Here is a 14,963-nt window from a genome sequence, read left to right on the forward strand (position 1 = left end):
CATAAAACTACATTTTTAAAGGTTTTTCTCAGACACATTTTATCACAAAACTCATTTTTAAAACTTTTCTCCCAAACATATGTTACGATAAAACTTAAAACTAGATTTATAACACTAATTTTATCTAAATACTAATCCAACCCATCTTCCAAATGACTCCTAAATGTTAAGAAAATTAAATAAGGTCTTTTTTTTTTCTTTAATTATTTGTGATGTTTATGGTTTTACTACTAAAAAATTGTATCTAATAAATAGCCACATATTTGCTTGAATTGAAGTTTGTGTATGTAGAGACAAATTATGTTTTTATCTTAAACTACAATTTAAAGAGATCTTGTAATTAATTATTAAACATGACATGTTTTTTTAGTATGTTGAAGTTGGATTGATCTTTTATGATCGAGTTAAAACTCATCCTGGCCAGCAAATATGAAATTCTAAAATAAATTTTCAGATTATGTTTTGTTGCTATTATTAGATTAGAAATTTCTGAATATCTTCGACCCTAACCCTAACTATGAAAGATAAATTAGATTATACTCTTCTTAATTCTAACTATGGTAAGAAATTCTTACCATAAATTCAATTAACATTGATGTATCAAAATTCAAAAGGTTTGTGATTCAAATCTTCTCCCTCAATTTGTACACGAAAAAAAAAAGAAAATTATCCACTCCTTAATTCTAATTATAGTAAGAAAAAATAAATTCATTTAACATTTGTGCATCAAAATTAAAAAAGTTTATGATTCAAATCTTCTCCCAAAAGATAATTCCTTATACATATTTAAATGGGTATCTTTACCCTATAGCTAATAATATTGTTTTTAATTAAGTGAACCAGAAAAATCAAATCAAAATAACTGTGTTGCATTCTTCCACCATGTTTAAATATGGCTCGTACATTTTCTTTAATCTTTTTTCGGAATTTTCAAAACTGCATTTCTTTAACAAGTTTTCATTTAGAAGGTTACATTGTAAACGATTATGATTAATTTATGCTAGTTGAACTGTAACTATAATTGAAAATGGTCTATGCCAAAATGTTAACTATTACTTGTAAAATTCATGCATCACAAACCAAGCCACAGCTCTGTATACTATTGCCAACCCACTAACAAAAATTGGAGTAAAAAGATTAAATAATATCTCCTATGTGAATCAATATAAACAAAAAATTTTGTCAAAATTTAGTACAGCGTACAGGGAACCTATGAAGTACAGTTCTCACCCCAGCAGCCACCAACGTGAAAAATCAGCCATGCTCAATGAATACTACTACTAAGTTTCCATCACATTTGGTACGACCTGGCCTTTGTCTGATGTGTTCTTCCCAGTTTGAGGTCGCCGAAGAGCTGATTAAGACAGAAAAACGGATTAAACGCGCTGTACTTCATTTAAATTTTGGTTTTTAGCTTTTGAACAACCCTGTAGACACTATTTTCACTTATAAATTTCTTGCTTTGTTATCTACTTTCTATTGGTGTCTAAAAAAACCAAGGTAAATTTTGAAAACTAGAAAAGTAGTTTTTCTGACCAGAATTTAACTCAGTTACTTTAGAAGTATGAAATGTAGTGGGAAAAGAGGCTTAATATTAAAATAAAACCAAAACTAAATTTACCAAAGGAGGTAAGGTGCAAGTGAGAAGTGGCACATGCATTTCGTTTTGCAGGAAAACAAACACACATTAAAAACAACAGAGGAGAGCATGGATATCGAAGTGCAACATGTTAAGCAAATTACGAGAATGCATAATAGAAAAGAGTAGGTACAGTCGTAAAGCAACATAAGGAGAAAAGGAAAAGAAATCGTACATTTAAGAGCCGATCCGGCAAGACAAGTCAGTCTTGCTTTTGTATTTGCCTCAGCTAATGGATTTGGCTTGTCCTTGATAGCAGTCATTCGAACATCCCAAACACGTATAACTCCATCTGTTGATGCAGATGCAACTACATGAGGATCATCATCAGAGAAAGCACCAGAGGAATTCTTAGTCATAACAACAATCCCTCTGACACGGGCAGGGTGTGCTTCTTCTATTGTATATGCCACCTTCCCACTTTTCACATCCCATGCTGTAAGACAACGATCGTCTCCACCTGTAAGCAGGATGCCGTTCTGTCCAGGTTTCCATAACAATTGAACGCAAGGAAAAGAAACATTTTATAAACACGAGTACTTAAAAAAAGTTCGAAAGATTCACACTTTTAATTATAAGATAAATGAGTCGATCCTTGATTTTGAGATGGACAATAAAAAAAAGATTGAGATCTACCTCAAGAATGGTGAACCTAAAAACCCATCATCTTGGCGTGTTGGGTAACATACGTTATATAGAAAAAGATACTTCACAATCTTAGGTGAGTTTACTCCTCTCATGACTAACTAATTGGTCTTGAAGAATGCTTATCTAATACAGAGGATTAAATTCTAGACTCTTTTTTAAAGACAAACAGCTAGCTACTACAAACGCGCATCCAGACCAATGCAAATAAATCAACCCGGATCCTTAAGAAATGGAATATACAATTCCAAAAGAACATGAAAATCGACTGAGAGAAGGCTTGAGAGGGCCAAACCTAGAAGAAACTAACCCAGATTTCTTTGAAACCAGGGCTAGCATTTGCGCGACAACACACTTTTCTTCTAAAATGTCCATATTAATGTCATCAAAATTGGAATTAATGGAGACAAGGTCTTTTTCTGGAATAAGCCTGCGTAAAGCCTGGTGTATACAGCTTTTTTCAAAGGACTTCAGGATAAAATGGCTGCTTAGGAGTTGGCGAAGATCGGAGGAGGTGTTAGTTAAGAAATGTTCAACACTTTTAGGATAAATCTTCCTTATTATCTCTATTTTCAATGTTATTCAGAAATCTGAGACCAAGCAGATATGAAAACCAAGTTCTACAACACAATTATGAAACACAATGTCTAGGAACAAACTAAAACACGAATCCAACACAAAAAAAAAAAAAAAAAAACAAAACTTACGAAAGGGACTGACCTCGCAGGGCGTGACACAGGAAACCCTCTTCTTGTTTTCGAACTCGCACAGCAACCGCGCATCCTCTGCCTCATGAACCGAAACCTTCTCTTTCATAACCATGAAAAATTTATCCCCACCAACATCAAAATCCACCAAACTAGCCTCTTTCCCCAACCTGCAATAGAAACTCCTCCTTCCACGAACCAAATTGATGATGGCCAAGCACTCATCATGGCCGACAGTCAATGCGAGCTTTCCAGAGGGGTGGATAGAGAGATCATTAACAGCCTTCCTGTGAGGCAACACAGTCTTGAGGTGGACAAAAGGGTCAGTATCGTAGATACATACGGAACCATCTGCAGCAGCAGAGACAAGGTTACGAGGAAACGATAGGTTAGGAGGAGTATAGAAGGCGAGAGAGGTTATGTATGCAGAGTGATCATGAAGTGATCCGAGAGAAGATGTGGTGGAGAGGTCGTAGAGGTGAATGGTTTGATCATTGCCACCAGAAGCAGCGACCGGGCCGGCGGCGGCGACGGTTTTAATGGCGGAAATATGAGAATGGTAAGAGAAAAAAGGTGTTAGCGTCAGAGTTTGGGGTTCGGAAGGTCTTAGCTTGAATCCCCAAATGAAATTTTCATAGGAGCCTGCGATGAGACTCATGGAGGCGGAGTCGGTGGCTTCGTCAGTCTCCGGCGGCAAATTTTGTTACGCGTAACGGAGATTGGCCCCCGAACTAATTTTCCAAGGGTTTCGCTAGGGTTTTAAGAAACTAACTTTCCAGGGGTTCCGCGTCGGCGGCTTCGTCATCCTTCTTTTTAATGTTTTTTTCTTTTTCATTTTTCACTAAATAAAAAGATAAAATTACTTTTACTCATTGGACAAATATTTTGGTACTAAAAACAAAGTTTTCTTTTCTTTTCTTTTTTTCAAGAAATATATTTCCTTTTCCTTATGTGAAGGGAAAAAATAGGTTGGAAATTAATACTTTTTAATTTGTATATTTTATTTTAATTTAAATTTCGTTTTTAATAATGATAGAATTTAAGATTTTAATAAATTTTTTGTTTATTTTGTTTAGATATTTGTTTTATATATAAATCAAGATTTAATAATTTCTATCTATCACTATGTTTGATAATACTATTAGAAGTATTGTTTTCCATACATATAAATATCAACATGTTTGATTTTGTACTAAAATCAAACCAAACCATTATTAGTTCCATTTGGTATTTCAATTTCGATTATTTGTTGCACTCCTAATTAAAAAGTGTTTGTTAATCTAAGCAATCTTTTCTTGAGAGAAGATTAATAATTAAACATATATACGAAGAAAAAAAAAGCATATCTAGAGAGAAGAATGTGCAGTAGAAGAAGGAGAAAGAGAGATTCAAAGATGGCAGCTTTGGGTGATTTCTTATCTGGAAGTGGAAAAAGGAGTATTTTTGGGGACACTGATCACACTGCTGAAGCAAATAAATAGGTGAAGAAACGATGCCTTTGCCATTGACAACCCAATTTACCTCTCTCTTCCGACGCACTGTAACGACCAAGAACCCTAATTCCAATTCCGGGAGACGACGACGACGAGGACTCTGTCTTTCTCATTTGGTCAATCCCAAATATGAGTCATAATACGAAGACCCACTTTAGAGATTGAGCTTTTTTCATGTCCTCTAACATCTTTCTCTCGATTCCCTTTCCTTTCTATTGAGACACATCCATGGCTGACGAATCGCAACAACCCCAATCTGAATCTCAACCTCCACTCGAAGTTGATTCGACGCCTCCGCCACCGCCTCCGCCTCCGCCTCGCTTTGATCCCAGTCGAAGTAATGTTTGTCTGTCCATCTTGATTTCCTGATTTTGAAAATTTTCGTTTGTTGGGGTTTTTAGGTATTGAATGCGTTTTGGGAATTTATTAGGGTTGGGTTGTTTTGATCTTAATTCTCGAGTAATAGGGTTTTTGTTCTCTTAAGCACATGAGATTCCATGGATTTATAGATTCTAGATATGCGAATGGGCGAATTGGCTCCCCTCTTGTTTATGATCTAGTAGCAACAAACTGTAATTGCTGATCTTGTTCGTCAGTTTTCGGCTTGCGTTCGGTCATTCAGGTTTTGAAACTGTTTTTCAATCTTTGAGTTTGCTACTTTGTTGTGTGAGGTGGTATAGAGTTGATCTTGATCCATTCCCAATTTGAATGGTAGAGCAAGACGTCGTTAGAGATTTTTTAAGTGACGCTTCTTCTTAAATTTTCCAGTTCCATGTATTGTAATTGAACTTATCGTTTTTTTCCTCTTTTGAAGTGATTGGTATCATTAGAAGGAAGGCATTGATAAAAGAATTAGCTGCTGCATATCACGCCGAGTGTCTTGTATACTGCCAAGAGCTTCTTGAGCTCCAAAGAAAGTGGGACGAGGTTTGTAATTCAGCCTTCTATTTCTTCTATTTCAATGTTTTTTTTTTCTTGGAACCTGATCATAATAATTACTATTTCTTTCATTGTTGGAGAATTATTTAATTTGGGCGCCTCATGCGTTCTCTAAAAACCCTCTAGATCCAATTTGAAGTAGTTATCTCTCATGAACCACTGCAAAAAACTGTTAGTCACATTGGATAATTTATCCTCGTTGCAACTCTGGCATATATATTTGCGCTGTGGACTTTTATGTGATTCCAGATTTGTAACCTTCAATTATTCATCGGTGCTTACCACAAGGATTATAATATACTAAGTCTCGTTTTTGGATGGCAATTTATTTCTGGTAATTATGCTTATATCCAAGATTATAAGACGTTAAGGAACATGGCTTTAGGTAGTAATTGGCCATTGAGAAAATATATGTGGAGAATCCATATCAAGGTAGATAATTTGTATGGATGCCTGAGCTTAACTAAGCGTAAAGTCCATTTTCACAATGTAAAATCCAATGATTTAGTTTGATTTTTTTACTCATTTTGTCTTAATATGCTTGCAGCCATATATTGAGTTAAAAGCACCTGATGATCCAAGAAAAGAGACAATGAAGCCTAGCAAACGTCAAAAGAAATCCCGCTAGGTATTGATATGTTTAATAAACATTTTAACTTTTAAGAATTTCTAGAGCATCATCTACCGAGCTTTTTGTAGCTGTCTCATATGGGGAATCATTTCCCCATCCATTTTCGATTTTAGAAAATAATAATAAATGGTGTTCTTGCCAAGATTTGTTTTGTTTTTTACTTCTTACAGATGCTTTCAAAATTCATGTCAAGTTTTTAGGAAAGATTGATGAGGAGATGAGCATAATTTTCAACACAAAACCAGATTGCTCATCAAAGACCTTAATTTCCTAAATGGAATGAGTCGATTCTTAAAACTTATGAAAGCAAGTATTATAAGTTTCACTCATTATGGATGCCTACTTGAAATGTTATAACATCCTTGATGCTGCATTCGACATACATCTTCTCTCACAATAGAAGACTGTTAATTGTTTCCGGTGCAAACATACTTCTTTTGTTACTAATTTTGTTAACTTATACCCAATTGTTAATCTTTTTTTTCTCTCTCTTTTGTAGGCAATAACTATATTCGATGTTCGCGTACCTGACTTGAGAATCCAATGGTTCTTCCGAAGTAAGGGAGGCTCATGCACAAAATTGATAGTCTGTTATGAATAGGCTGATTACTCCATGGATACAAGTTGTATACTTAGTTATGAGCATATAAGATATTTGTATGCTGTATGTATCCATTTTCTGTTCGCTAATATCACTATACAGCAGAAGTTATTTCTATTTTTGTCAGCAAAAACAGGCTTACAGAATTTATTTGTTCACAATATTTGATTGTAGTCTTCATTTCCTTTTCTATACATTGCATTTAGCATTTATTTGTTTGATTGAAACCACATTGAAGGACGAATCAATTGAATTAAGGAGACACCCATATGAATCAAAATAAAACTGAATCAGTGGTAATACAAGAAAAAGGAACAACTATAAATGGCATGCGGGTGAAAATTGTGGAGGATGATCATACTTTGTGGTAGGGTTATTATCTTTACATTCTTCAAAATCCATTTTACATCAATTGTATCTCTCATAGTTCATGTGCTAAAACTATTGTAGGGCTCACAAGAAACTCTCGTTGGTACTAGGGTAAATGCTTTTTGCTAAGATGTGAAGATTTTAACGTTATCCTCGGTTACAAACTTTAAAATTTATAACAAAGTGTTTAGGCTAGCTATTAAATATGGATGCCCAGATTCTATGAAATGGACAACTTTCTGTGACGGGAGCTGCAATTTGTCCTTCCATTGTAGTTTCAACTGATGGTCCGACTTCATGAACGAATTTGACAGATTCCGATAGCCGATTGAGCAGGTTCATGAGTGCAATTACTTCATTCCTTTGCAACTGCAACCGAAAGGAAATGAAATTAGTAAGATTTTGTTGGTCTATGATAATATCCGATCACTCAATGCCATGCAGCAGTTACGCACGTCCGGAAAATTTTCGTCAAAAGAAATAAGATTATAAAGATAATTCATCTAGAAACAAAACTACCATTTACTGTAGCGACATGTTAGAGTAGTATGAACTATGAAGATGATTCATTTAGAAATTCAAAAGACCACGAGATAAGTTCAAATAAGCCCACATATGAGTTTTAAGTGTTTCAAAAGAATACTTGGACATGAAGTATCAAAAGTCTTGTGAAGATAGCTGCTGAGTTGAACATGATAAATAGTTCAGAGATCCTTGGAAGATAGTTGTTTGAGAGTGATTCTAAAATTGTTGAAGTCACTTTCATTATTTTTAAAATTACAATAAAACGTATTTTTAAAAGTCCGGAACAAATTTTGATATAATAAAAATTGCATTTAGTTAGTAAAAATTGCATTTAGAAAAGTAAAATTAAATTAAATGTGTTTTTAGAGTGATCTTAAACACTCGTAAACATCTAACAGTTTTAAATTACTCTCAAGCATGGTCAAAAAGTTTTGAAAGGATCACAAGTCTAGAAATGTCTTCCCAACACACAATAGCTGGAATGCTATAGGTTTCTAGTTCAGTTTTTGTCATGCCAAATTCAAACCAAAAAAATTCAGGGTTCCTCATAACATAAAAGAAGATGAGAAGATATGGAGGTTGATAATTCAGAATTACTTACATCCAGACCCAAGTGTTCCTGATAATCATCACCAGAGAAGAGGATCTTCAATGCAGTACCGAGACCAAGAACCTGAAGCTTCCCCCAAAGTCGACATTTCTCGCATCCGACACAATCCATCAGTGCGCTGCATGACATAAAAGAAGAGAGTAACAACTTGCATTTATATTTCAACAAAAGATCGAAGGAAAAAGGGAATGACCTAAAAGAAAGACCTGATGTTTCTGAATTGCTTTTGTATTTGCTGCTTCAATTCTGGTCCTTTTTGACCTTTCCATAACTTGGCTTCATCAAATGGAAGTGGGCAAGCAGCTTGTAATTTAGGATTAAAAAGCATTTGTTTCATCAAGGACTGTGTCTTCAGGTCCTCATTCAAGTTACCAGTATCATATTCGGCGTGCTCTAGGTACTCCGTAGCCTAGATACATTTACAACAAAAAGTGCAACAAACAGTGGATATATTAAAATTACAAAGACAAAAACACAGACAATACCATTGAATAACACCAGTAAGAAAGAAATATATAATTAGGACCGCTTTCAATTCCATGTAATTAAAATAATGGCAGCAGAACAGCGTTGTTCCTACTCACTTTTGTCACCGCTCGGAGAACAAAGAGATATGTGAAGTACAGGTTTCTAACACGATCTGGATATCGTAGGACACGATCATACAACAAAGAAAGATTTTGACCCCACTGCAAAGAAAAACGAAGAGAAATACTTCAAATTACTGAAGACTATAACCAACGCAGTTTGGGAATTTGATGAAATAGAAACTGTACCAAATTTTTAGCTTCGTCAATCAGATAATCAGCAGCTATATGGACTGAAATAGAGGAATGTAGACCAGATATCATTTTGTATAATATTCTTTCCTCTTGGCATAACTCTTCTGACGGATCTGGAAAAAGAAGAAACAGAAAGATGTTAAAAAATCAAGACATGGAATAATGGAGATGATCGTGATTTACCTATGACGTATAATGAATGCCATCATTTTTATATGAGAACAGGATGTGCAGCAATATAACATCCGAGTTAAGAGAGAGGCCATGATCTGAACTGATACAATGTCCTTATAACTCCATTCAGAAAAAGTCTTTCTAAAAATCTATAAACCAAAAATTGATTACACACCGTTTATCAAATTTTACAACCTTCCATACTGACAAATGTCAAATGAACGGAATATAAAAGCAAAAATTTGAACCAGAGCTGAAATGCCAAGGAGATTAATTTGCAAGTAGTCGTCAATAAAAAGTAGGAGTGTCAATTTGTATAGTGATTTCTGTAAGAGAACATTTGAAAAACATTTTCACCGATTCTTGAGAAAACCCACAGTTACTCTAATTGGTGACCCCACATCTAAAAATTGCTACTCAAATAAGGAAATGAGAGATCGTAGAACAGCATCTTTTACTGGCATTTCTAAGATGCTGTGTTATCAGTTAGTATTAGTTCCAGGAGTCTTAGCCCTCAATTCTCTACTCTTCCCATTCAAAGATTCTGGGTTCAGTTTTTCATATGCATGTTTGAGAGTGAATGATAGTTGCATAAAAATAATGTAAATTGAGAGGAAATGAGCGAGGGAGATGTTACATTTTGGGCAGTTCTCTGAATAGACAGCATCCCAAATCCTTCTAGCAGATGGACCAGTGTATCCAGTGTAGCGTTCAGGGTTCAGTTGAAGGTTTACATATGTCATCTCAGCTGGTACAAATAAAACAATTGGAAATAAATAACCAAATAAGAGACCAGACAACAGAATAACCAATGTTCTTACTGAAGTGTTGTATTTAGTATACACACCATTATCAGTCTCATCATCATTGGTCCAGGGGTTGTCTATTTCAGTCCAACCTTTGAAAGCTTTACGATCTAATGTGCGATCCACAGTAGCTTGGGGCTTTCCCTCTTGACAAACAAATGCCTCAGATGAAAGGATATGAGGCTTTTTAAATGATTCGGGGAACTCATTATCTGGACATTCACAAACACTACAATCTCGCAATCGGCACATACCATCGTCAGGCCAGAAGGGACAATCACACCACAACTTAGCCTGTGAATGATGATCATGCATTGGCAATAGGCATGTCAGTAAGCTAGATGTGCACAAAAGAACAACTAACACGAGTCTATTACAATATGCGATGCAAATGTATTAAACAGAACAAGCTAAGCATCACATTGCTTATCAATGTCAAAATTTTCTTTTCCTCCTGTCATGTTCTTGTAGACTTAGAAATTACAGCCGAAAGGAGTCTTATTCCTCAATCCCTCTCCTTACATATTGCACATTCATTTCGTAAAGTAACACAGAAGAGTTTCTTTCAAATTGACGCGTGGATCCAAAGCACAACAAGAAATGGTTTAGTATCAGTTCATAACAATCAGCCAATTAAATTGAAGCAAACCTTGAAATAGCGAAAGAATGGAGTTTTAACAAGCTCTTGAAGGGACGGATATAACACTTCCTCATTTAGTCGATCTACAGTCTCATAATCACAACAACAACCCTCCACCATACCGCTATACTTGGGGGTATCCTGTGAATTAAGAATCATACAGGTTAAATGAAAGATAGAAGATATAAATTCCATAACCCAAATCAAAGATTCACATATTTAAACTATCCCGATTAATCTAAACCCCAGTTCCTGCAGCAATTCAGCAAAGACTATAAGAATGTGGTGAAGTGCTTAGCTTAAACAGGAAGTATAAACCACGGTTGCCTTAATCTCTAAGTATCTCATCAATTAAACATACCCAGAGAGACAATTAAGGTTCTGAAAACATACATTAGCACAAGGACAAGGCTTATTGGTGCGGCCAAAGAGCGAAATCATAGGACCGGTCCGACAAGTCATTGCCACAGCTAGAAAAACGGCGATGAGAGCACCACCCATCAACAAACCCCATCTGTATCTGGGACCCTTTACCCCAACCATCACTTCCGGCGATTGTAATCAAAGGGATCCTGTCTCCGGCAGCCAGAAATGGGGGAAAACAAAGGAAGAAGGATCTTGTGGACGTAAACGTGAAGACTGGGAGAAGAATGAAAAATGGGTCAATGACAAATTGTGAGACCGGTGGCGAAAAAATTGAAGAAGTATTAAGATTGAAAATTGAAGAAACGTGTACAAAAAATCGATGGGCGGGTGGTAAGTAAAATGCAAATGGTTTTTAATGCTTTCCAAATTGGAATTCAATGTTCAGAACTGTCCAATTATGGCAGAAACCTAATTTCTTCCATGGAAAATATTGTAAGTTTATAATTTAAATTTTTTATTCATCCAAATAAAATGCCTTTTAGCAATAAATTAAAAAAATATATATATATAGTCATAGAATAATGTTTATATGTATGTAGAAGTAACGTTGGAATTCAAATTTACTTTTATGGCGTCATTGTTTCTTGCCGACTTTAGTTTTCTTAACCCAAATAATAACAATTAAACAAATTACCCAAATTTTGGTTGCCAACTAACAACTCCCAATCAAAAATCTTCTTCGTTCTAAAGTCCGATCCAATCACATTTTCTAAACTTTATTAATTGATTTGATCCTTTTCTTTTCTAGTCAATTCTGATTTTTTCCTAAACAAAAATATTAATGAATTGTAATTATACATATTTATTAATTAATTTCAAATTTTACACCTGATTTCATTCCTAGTCTGTCCTTTGAAATAAGTTGGTTCAACCAAGGCACGTTCCATGTTTGTAGAATTTTATATCACATTTAGAAATAAATGAATCCTTGACATATGTAGATTTGTTATTATATTAAACTATGAAATAAGTAGATTTATATATTAATTTCAATACATATATAATTTTTACTTATTAACGTACATTTTATATGAAGTTTGCCAAACAATATAAATGGGTTGGATATGAGTCGATATCATTTAAAGTGAACGACCCAAATGACTTATAAAATTAAATAGTTATATCTATATCTTTAATTTTACGTCAAGGTTATTACGATGTAAAATTATGAAAAAGGACAACGCATTATCATCTATCCTATAATAATGGTAAAGAATAGAATGGTCGTTGTTATTAAACGAATCACTAATTTATAATTTTCTAATGGTATATGTACAGATATTTCTATAATTAAAATTAGGTCTACTTAAAAAATGATTCTATATACATAGACAAACACACACACATATATAAGACACGTATTTGCAAATAATCTACCATACACATTGAATTAGTAAAATACAGAATACTTTTTACCTAAGCAAGTAGTCAGTATAATTAACTTAGTAGTTAATATATTTATTAGTGATTAATATAATATGCAGTTAGTTTCAATTCTCTTACCCATATTTTGTACTCAAGAAAAGAGTATTCTTATACTTTTCAAGATTGGAATGGAGCTCGATTAATTAAAGCCATCACAGTCAAATATTGAAAAGTATTTACCTAAAATTGTAACTAAAATCTCATTTATAAAAATGCTTAGTTTTCAGAACTAAAATTTGATAACAAACAATATACAGAATTAGGTGTCATTAGGCCTTGGGAGATTACAAAGAATCAAATATTACAACAAAATGGCAAAATGGCAAAATGGTTACTCCTAAAAGACAAGTGGGTTTGATATATTTAGCCAAACATATTGTTTTGCACAGTTTAAATTTATAAATACATACACATACACACACACACACACATATATATATACATATAAACCAAATCTCTTTGGCTGTCTCTAATAATCCGTATAGGATGAAGAGAAAAACGATTATGGCATCTGTTATCAGTACCGCCAAAGAATGACGTTCTATTCTTTTCCCCATACTTTCTTCTTCCAACTTCACCCCAATCATATCTTTTTCTTCTTTCTTCATATACCCATTTTATGTATATATATTATAAATATATTTCCTTTTCCAAAAATTCATCTAAAAAATAAAAATTAAAAATCATTCATTCATATCATTCTCCATCTTCGCAGTAAAAAAACAAAAAAAGAAAAAGAATGATACCCAGAGATCTTAAAATACCTCCATTCTTCTTCTTCTTACACATATACCTATCCATTCTTCAAACATTATCATTCATAAACACATAAATACCCTCTTCGTTTTTTTTTTCCTTCATATATCTATACCCTTGACGATGGCGACTAGTCCATCTTTCCCCCTTATCTTGAAACATTTATAGAAATGCAGAGATTAAAAAGAAAAAAAAAACCCATTATTATTATTCTGCACACATATATATTGTTACCCATGGAGACATAAATTCCCTTTTTTTCATTTTGTTAATGTATATTTATATATTTACCTTAGTATGGGTTTTCCTTAATTTAAAAAAAAAATTAAGAAGGGTCACTGAATGTTAGAGAAAGGTAGAGAGATATGAAAATAAAAATGACTTCATTAACTTGAAACTTATATATCAAGCTATGTTCTTGTAACAAGAAAAATTTTAATTTTCAAGAACATTAGGATTTCATTACAAATATGTCAAAGTGGGTATTCATAAACTTCACCTCTCTCCTATAGAAAGTTAACATTTTCTAAGACTATATATATATATATATATATATATTAAACGTGAAGATTTGAACCTTCGACGGGTAGAGAAAGTTAGTGAGGTGCATGAGATCAGAGCCAGAGAGCGCCGGCTTGTTTGAGGAGAGGAACAAGGGAGCCATTGATGTGAGACGACATGAGAGTTTCGAGGCCACCGAGGAACTTACCACCGACGAACACGGCAGGGATAGGGTGAGGCTGGTGGGGGAGGAGATGGTGGAGAACGGCTTGAATATCGTCGGCGGAAGGGTGAGAAAGATGATCGAGCTCGACAACGGTGGGACCGACACCAAGGCCGAAGAGGAGGCGCTTGACGACGGTGCACATGCAACAGCCGCTGATGCTGAAAACAACCACCGCATTGCACTCCGCAAGCTGCCGGACCACCTCAAATGGCCGGTGATTGGCTAATTCCATTTCCATTGTTTTCTTTTAAGTTTTGAAAAAGAGATTAAGAAACTGCTTTGAACTTTTTTGTTTCTTTCTCTGTATATTTTTTTTCAAATTTTGAGTGAGTGCTGATTCTGTGCTTTTATGGTGTTCCGAAACTGTGAATTTGATGTACGGACTCCGACATTATTTTCTCCTTTTCTTTTTCTTTCATCTTTTTTTATGCTACAGCGCGTGCTTCTGTTGGAAGTGATTGTATAAATGTAATTGTTTTTATATTTATTTTGAATTTAACATATCTATATCTATATATCTATATATCTATATATCTATATATATAATATTGTTGGTACCTTTAGTTGTACTAGTTAGTTTATAAATTATAATATAGTTTATAATTGGTATGAATGACTATAATTGGTATGTAATTACTACTTGATTATTAATTTAAATATATATTTTTACTTTATATTTTTACTTATAAGAAAATATTCTATTAATGTATTCATAAAATTAAAATGTGGTATTTCAATATTTGTATATATGCAAATTAATAATCTTTAAATAATAAAACTTTACATATCATTTGGATGATTATTTTACAATAGGATTTTTTTTTTTTTTTTTTTTTTTTTTGCAATATCCAAAGTGAGAAATTTGATCGTATAAACTTGAGATAGTACAAAAACATTGGAAATTAAACTATTGTATATGTGAAATTGGTGCGACAAAAGTAAATTATTACTAGTTGATGGAGAAAATTGATGTAGACTTTATATATATACGAGCTAAAATTCAAAGACTAAATGTTATTTTAATTAAAAATGAGATGGGAACCAAACTTTCCGTCTCTAGAAATGACA

General features: G+C 33.8%; 3 protein-coding genes across 3 annotated transcripts; 1 reads left to right on the forward strand and 2 right to left on the reverse strand.

The window, feature by feature from the left end:
- Positions 1-1,018: 1,018 nt before the first annotated feature.
- Positions 1,019-3,795, reverse strand: LOC103484350 (uncharacterized). Its single transcript, XM_008441385.3, has 3 exons — positions 3,005-3,795; positions 1,815-2,118; positions 1,019-1,354 (listed from the first exon to the last, which is right to left on the reverse strand). Exons 1-3 carry the CDS (start codon positions 3,647-3,649, stop codon positions 1,281-1,283), a joined length of 1,023 nt encoding a protein of 340 aa, XP_008439607.1. The 5' UTR covers positions 3,650-3,795; the 3' UTR covers positions 1,019-1,280.
- A 383-nt stretch (positions 3,796-4,178) lies between these two features.
- On the forward strand, positions 4,179-6,835 carry LOC103484351 (uncharacterized). The gene is made up of 4 exons (XM_008441386.3): positions 4,179-4,821; positions 5,299-5,411; positions 5,971-6,051; positions 6,554-6,835. Exons 1-3 carry the CDS (start codon positions 4,713-4,715, stop codon positions 6,049-6,051), a joined length of 303 nt encoding a protein of 100 aa, XP_008439608.1. The 5' UTR covers positions 4,179-4,712; the 3' UTR covers positions 6,554-6,835.
- A 181-nt stretch (positions 6,836-7,016) lies between these two features.
- Positions 7,017-11,452, reverse strand: LOC103484352 (endoplasmic reticulum oxidoreductin-1-like). The gene is made up of 9 exons (XM_008441388.3): positions 10,955-11,452; positions 10,571-10,702; positions 9,963-10,215; positions 9,753-9,863; positions 8,936-9,054; positions 8,744-8,848; positions 8,366-8,568; positions 8,151-8,277; positions 7,017-7,393 (listed from the first exon to the last, which is right to left on the reverse strand). The coding sequence occupies exons 1-9, from the start codon at positions 11,102-11,104 to the stop codon at positions 7,217-7,219; spliced, it is 1,377 nt and encodes a 458-aa protein (XP_008439610.1). The 5' UTR covers positions 11,105-11,452; the 3' UTR covers positions 7,017-7,216.
- Positions 11,453-14,963: the final 3,511 nt, after the last annotated feature.

The sequence above is a fragment of the Cucumis melo genome, chromosome 8 (assembly GCF_025177605.1).
Source record: "Cucumis melo cultivar AY chromosome 8, USDA_Cmelo_AY_1.0, whole genome shotgun sequence".
NCBI lineage: Eukaryota > Viridiplantae > Streptophyta > Magnoliopsida > Cucurbitales > Cucurbitaceae > Cucumis > Cucumis melo.

Excerpts from the sequence above, each read along its gene's own strand:
- LOC103484351 (XM_008441386.3), top strand. The coding sequence starts at position 4,713 with ATGGCTGACGAATCGCAACAACCCCAATCTGAATCTCAACCTCCACTC. Across the intron at positions 4,822-5,298 it reads TCGCTTTGATCCCAGTCGAA|TGATTGGTATCATTAGAAGG; the intron begins GTAATGTTTGTC and ends CCTCTTTTGAAG. Across the intron at positions 5,412-5,970 it reads TCCAAAGAAAGTGGGACGAG|CCATATATTGAGTTAAAAGC; the intron begins GTTTGTAATTCA and ends ATATGCTTGCAG.
- LOC103484350 (XM_008441385.3), bottom strand. The coding sequence starts at position 3,649 with ATGAGTCTCATCGCAGGCTCCTATGAAAATTTCATTTGGGGATTCAAG. Across the intron at positions 2,119-3,004 it reads CCTGTGTCACGCCCTGCGAG|AACGGCATCCTGCTTACAGG; the intron begins GTCAGTCCCTTT and ends AAACCTGGACAG. Across the intron at positions 1,355-1,814 it reads TGCCGGATCGGCTCTTAAAT|CTCTTCGGCGACCTCAAACT; the intron begins GTACGATTTCTT and ends TGTCTTAATCAG.
- LOC103484352 (XM_008441388.3), bottom strand. The coding sequence starts at position 11,104 with ATGGTTGGGGTAAAGGGTCCCAGATACAGATGGGGTTTGTTGATGGGT. Across the intron at positions 9,055-9,752 it reads TTCAGAGAACTGCCCAAAAT|ATCCGTCAGAAGAGTTATGC; the intron begins GTAACATCTCCC and ends TTCTTTTTCCAG. Across the intron at positions 7,394-8,150 it reads AGGAACACTTGGGTCTGGAT|TTGCAAAGGAATGAAGTAAT; the intron begins GTAAGTAATTCT and ends TTTCGGTTGCAG.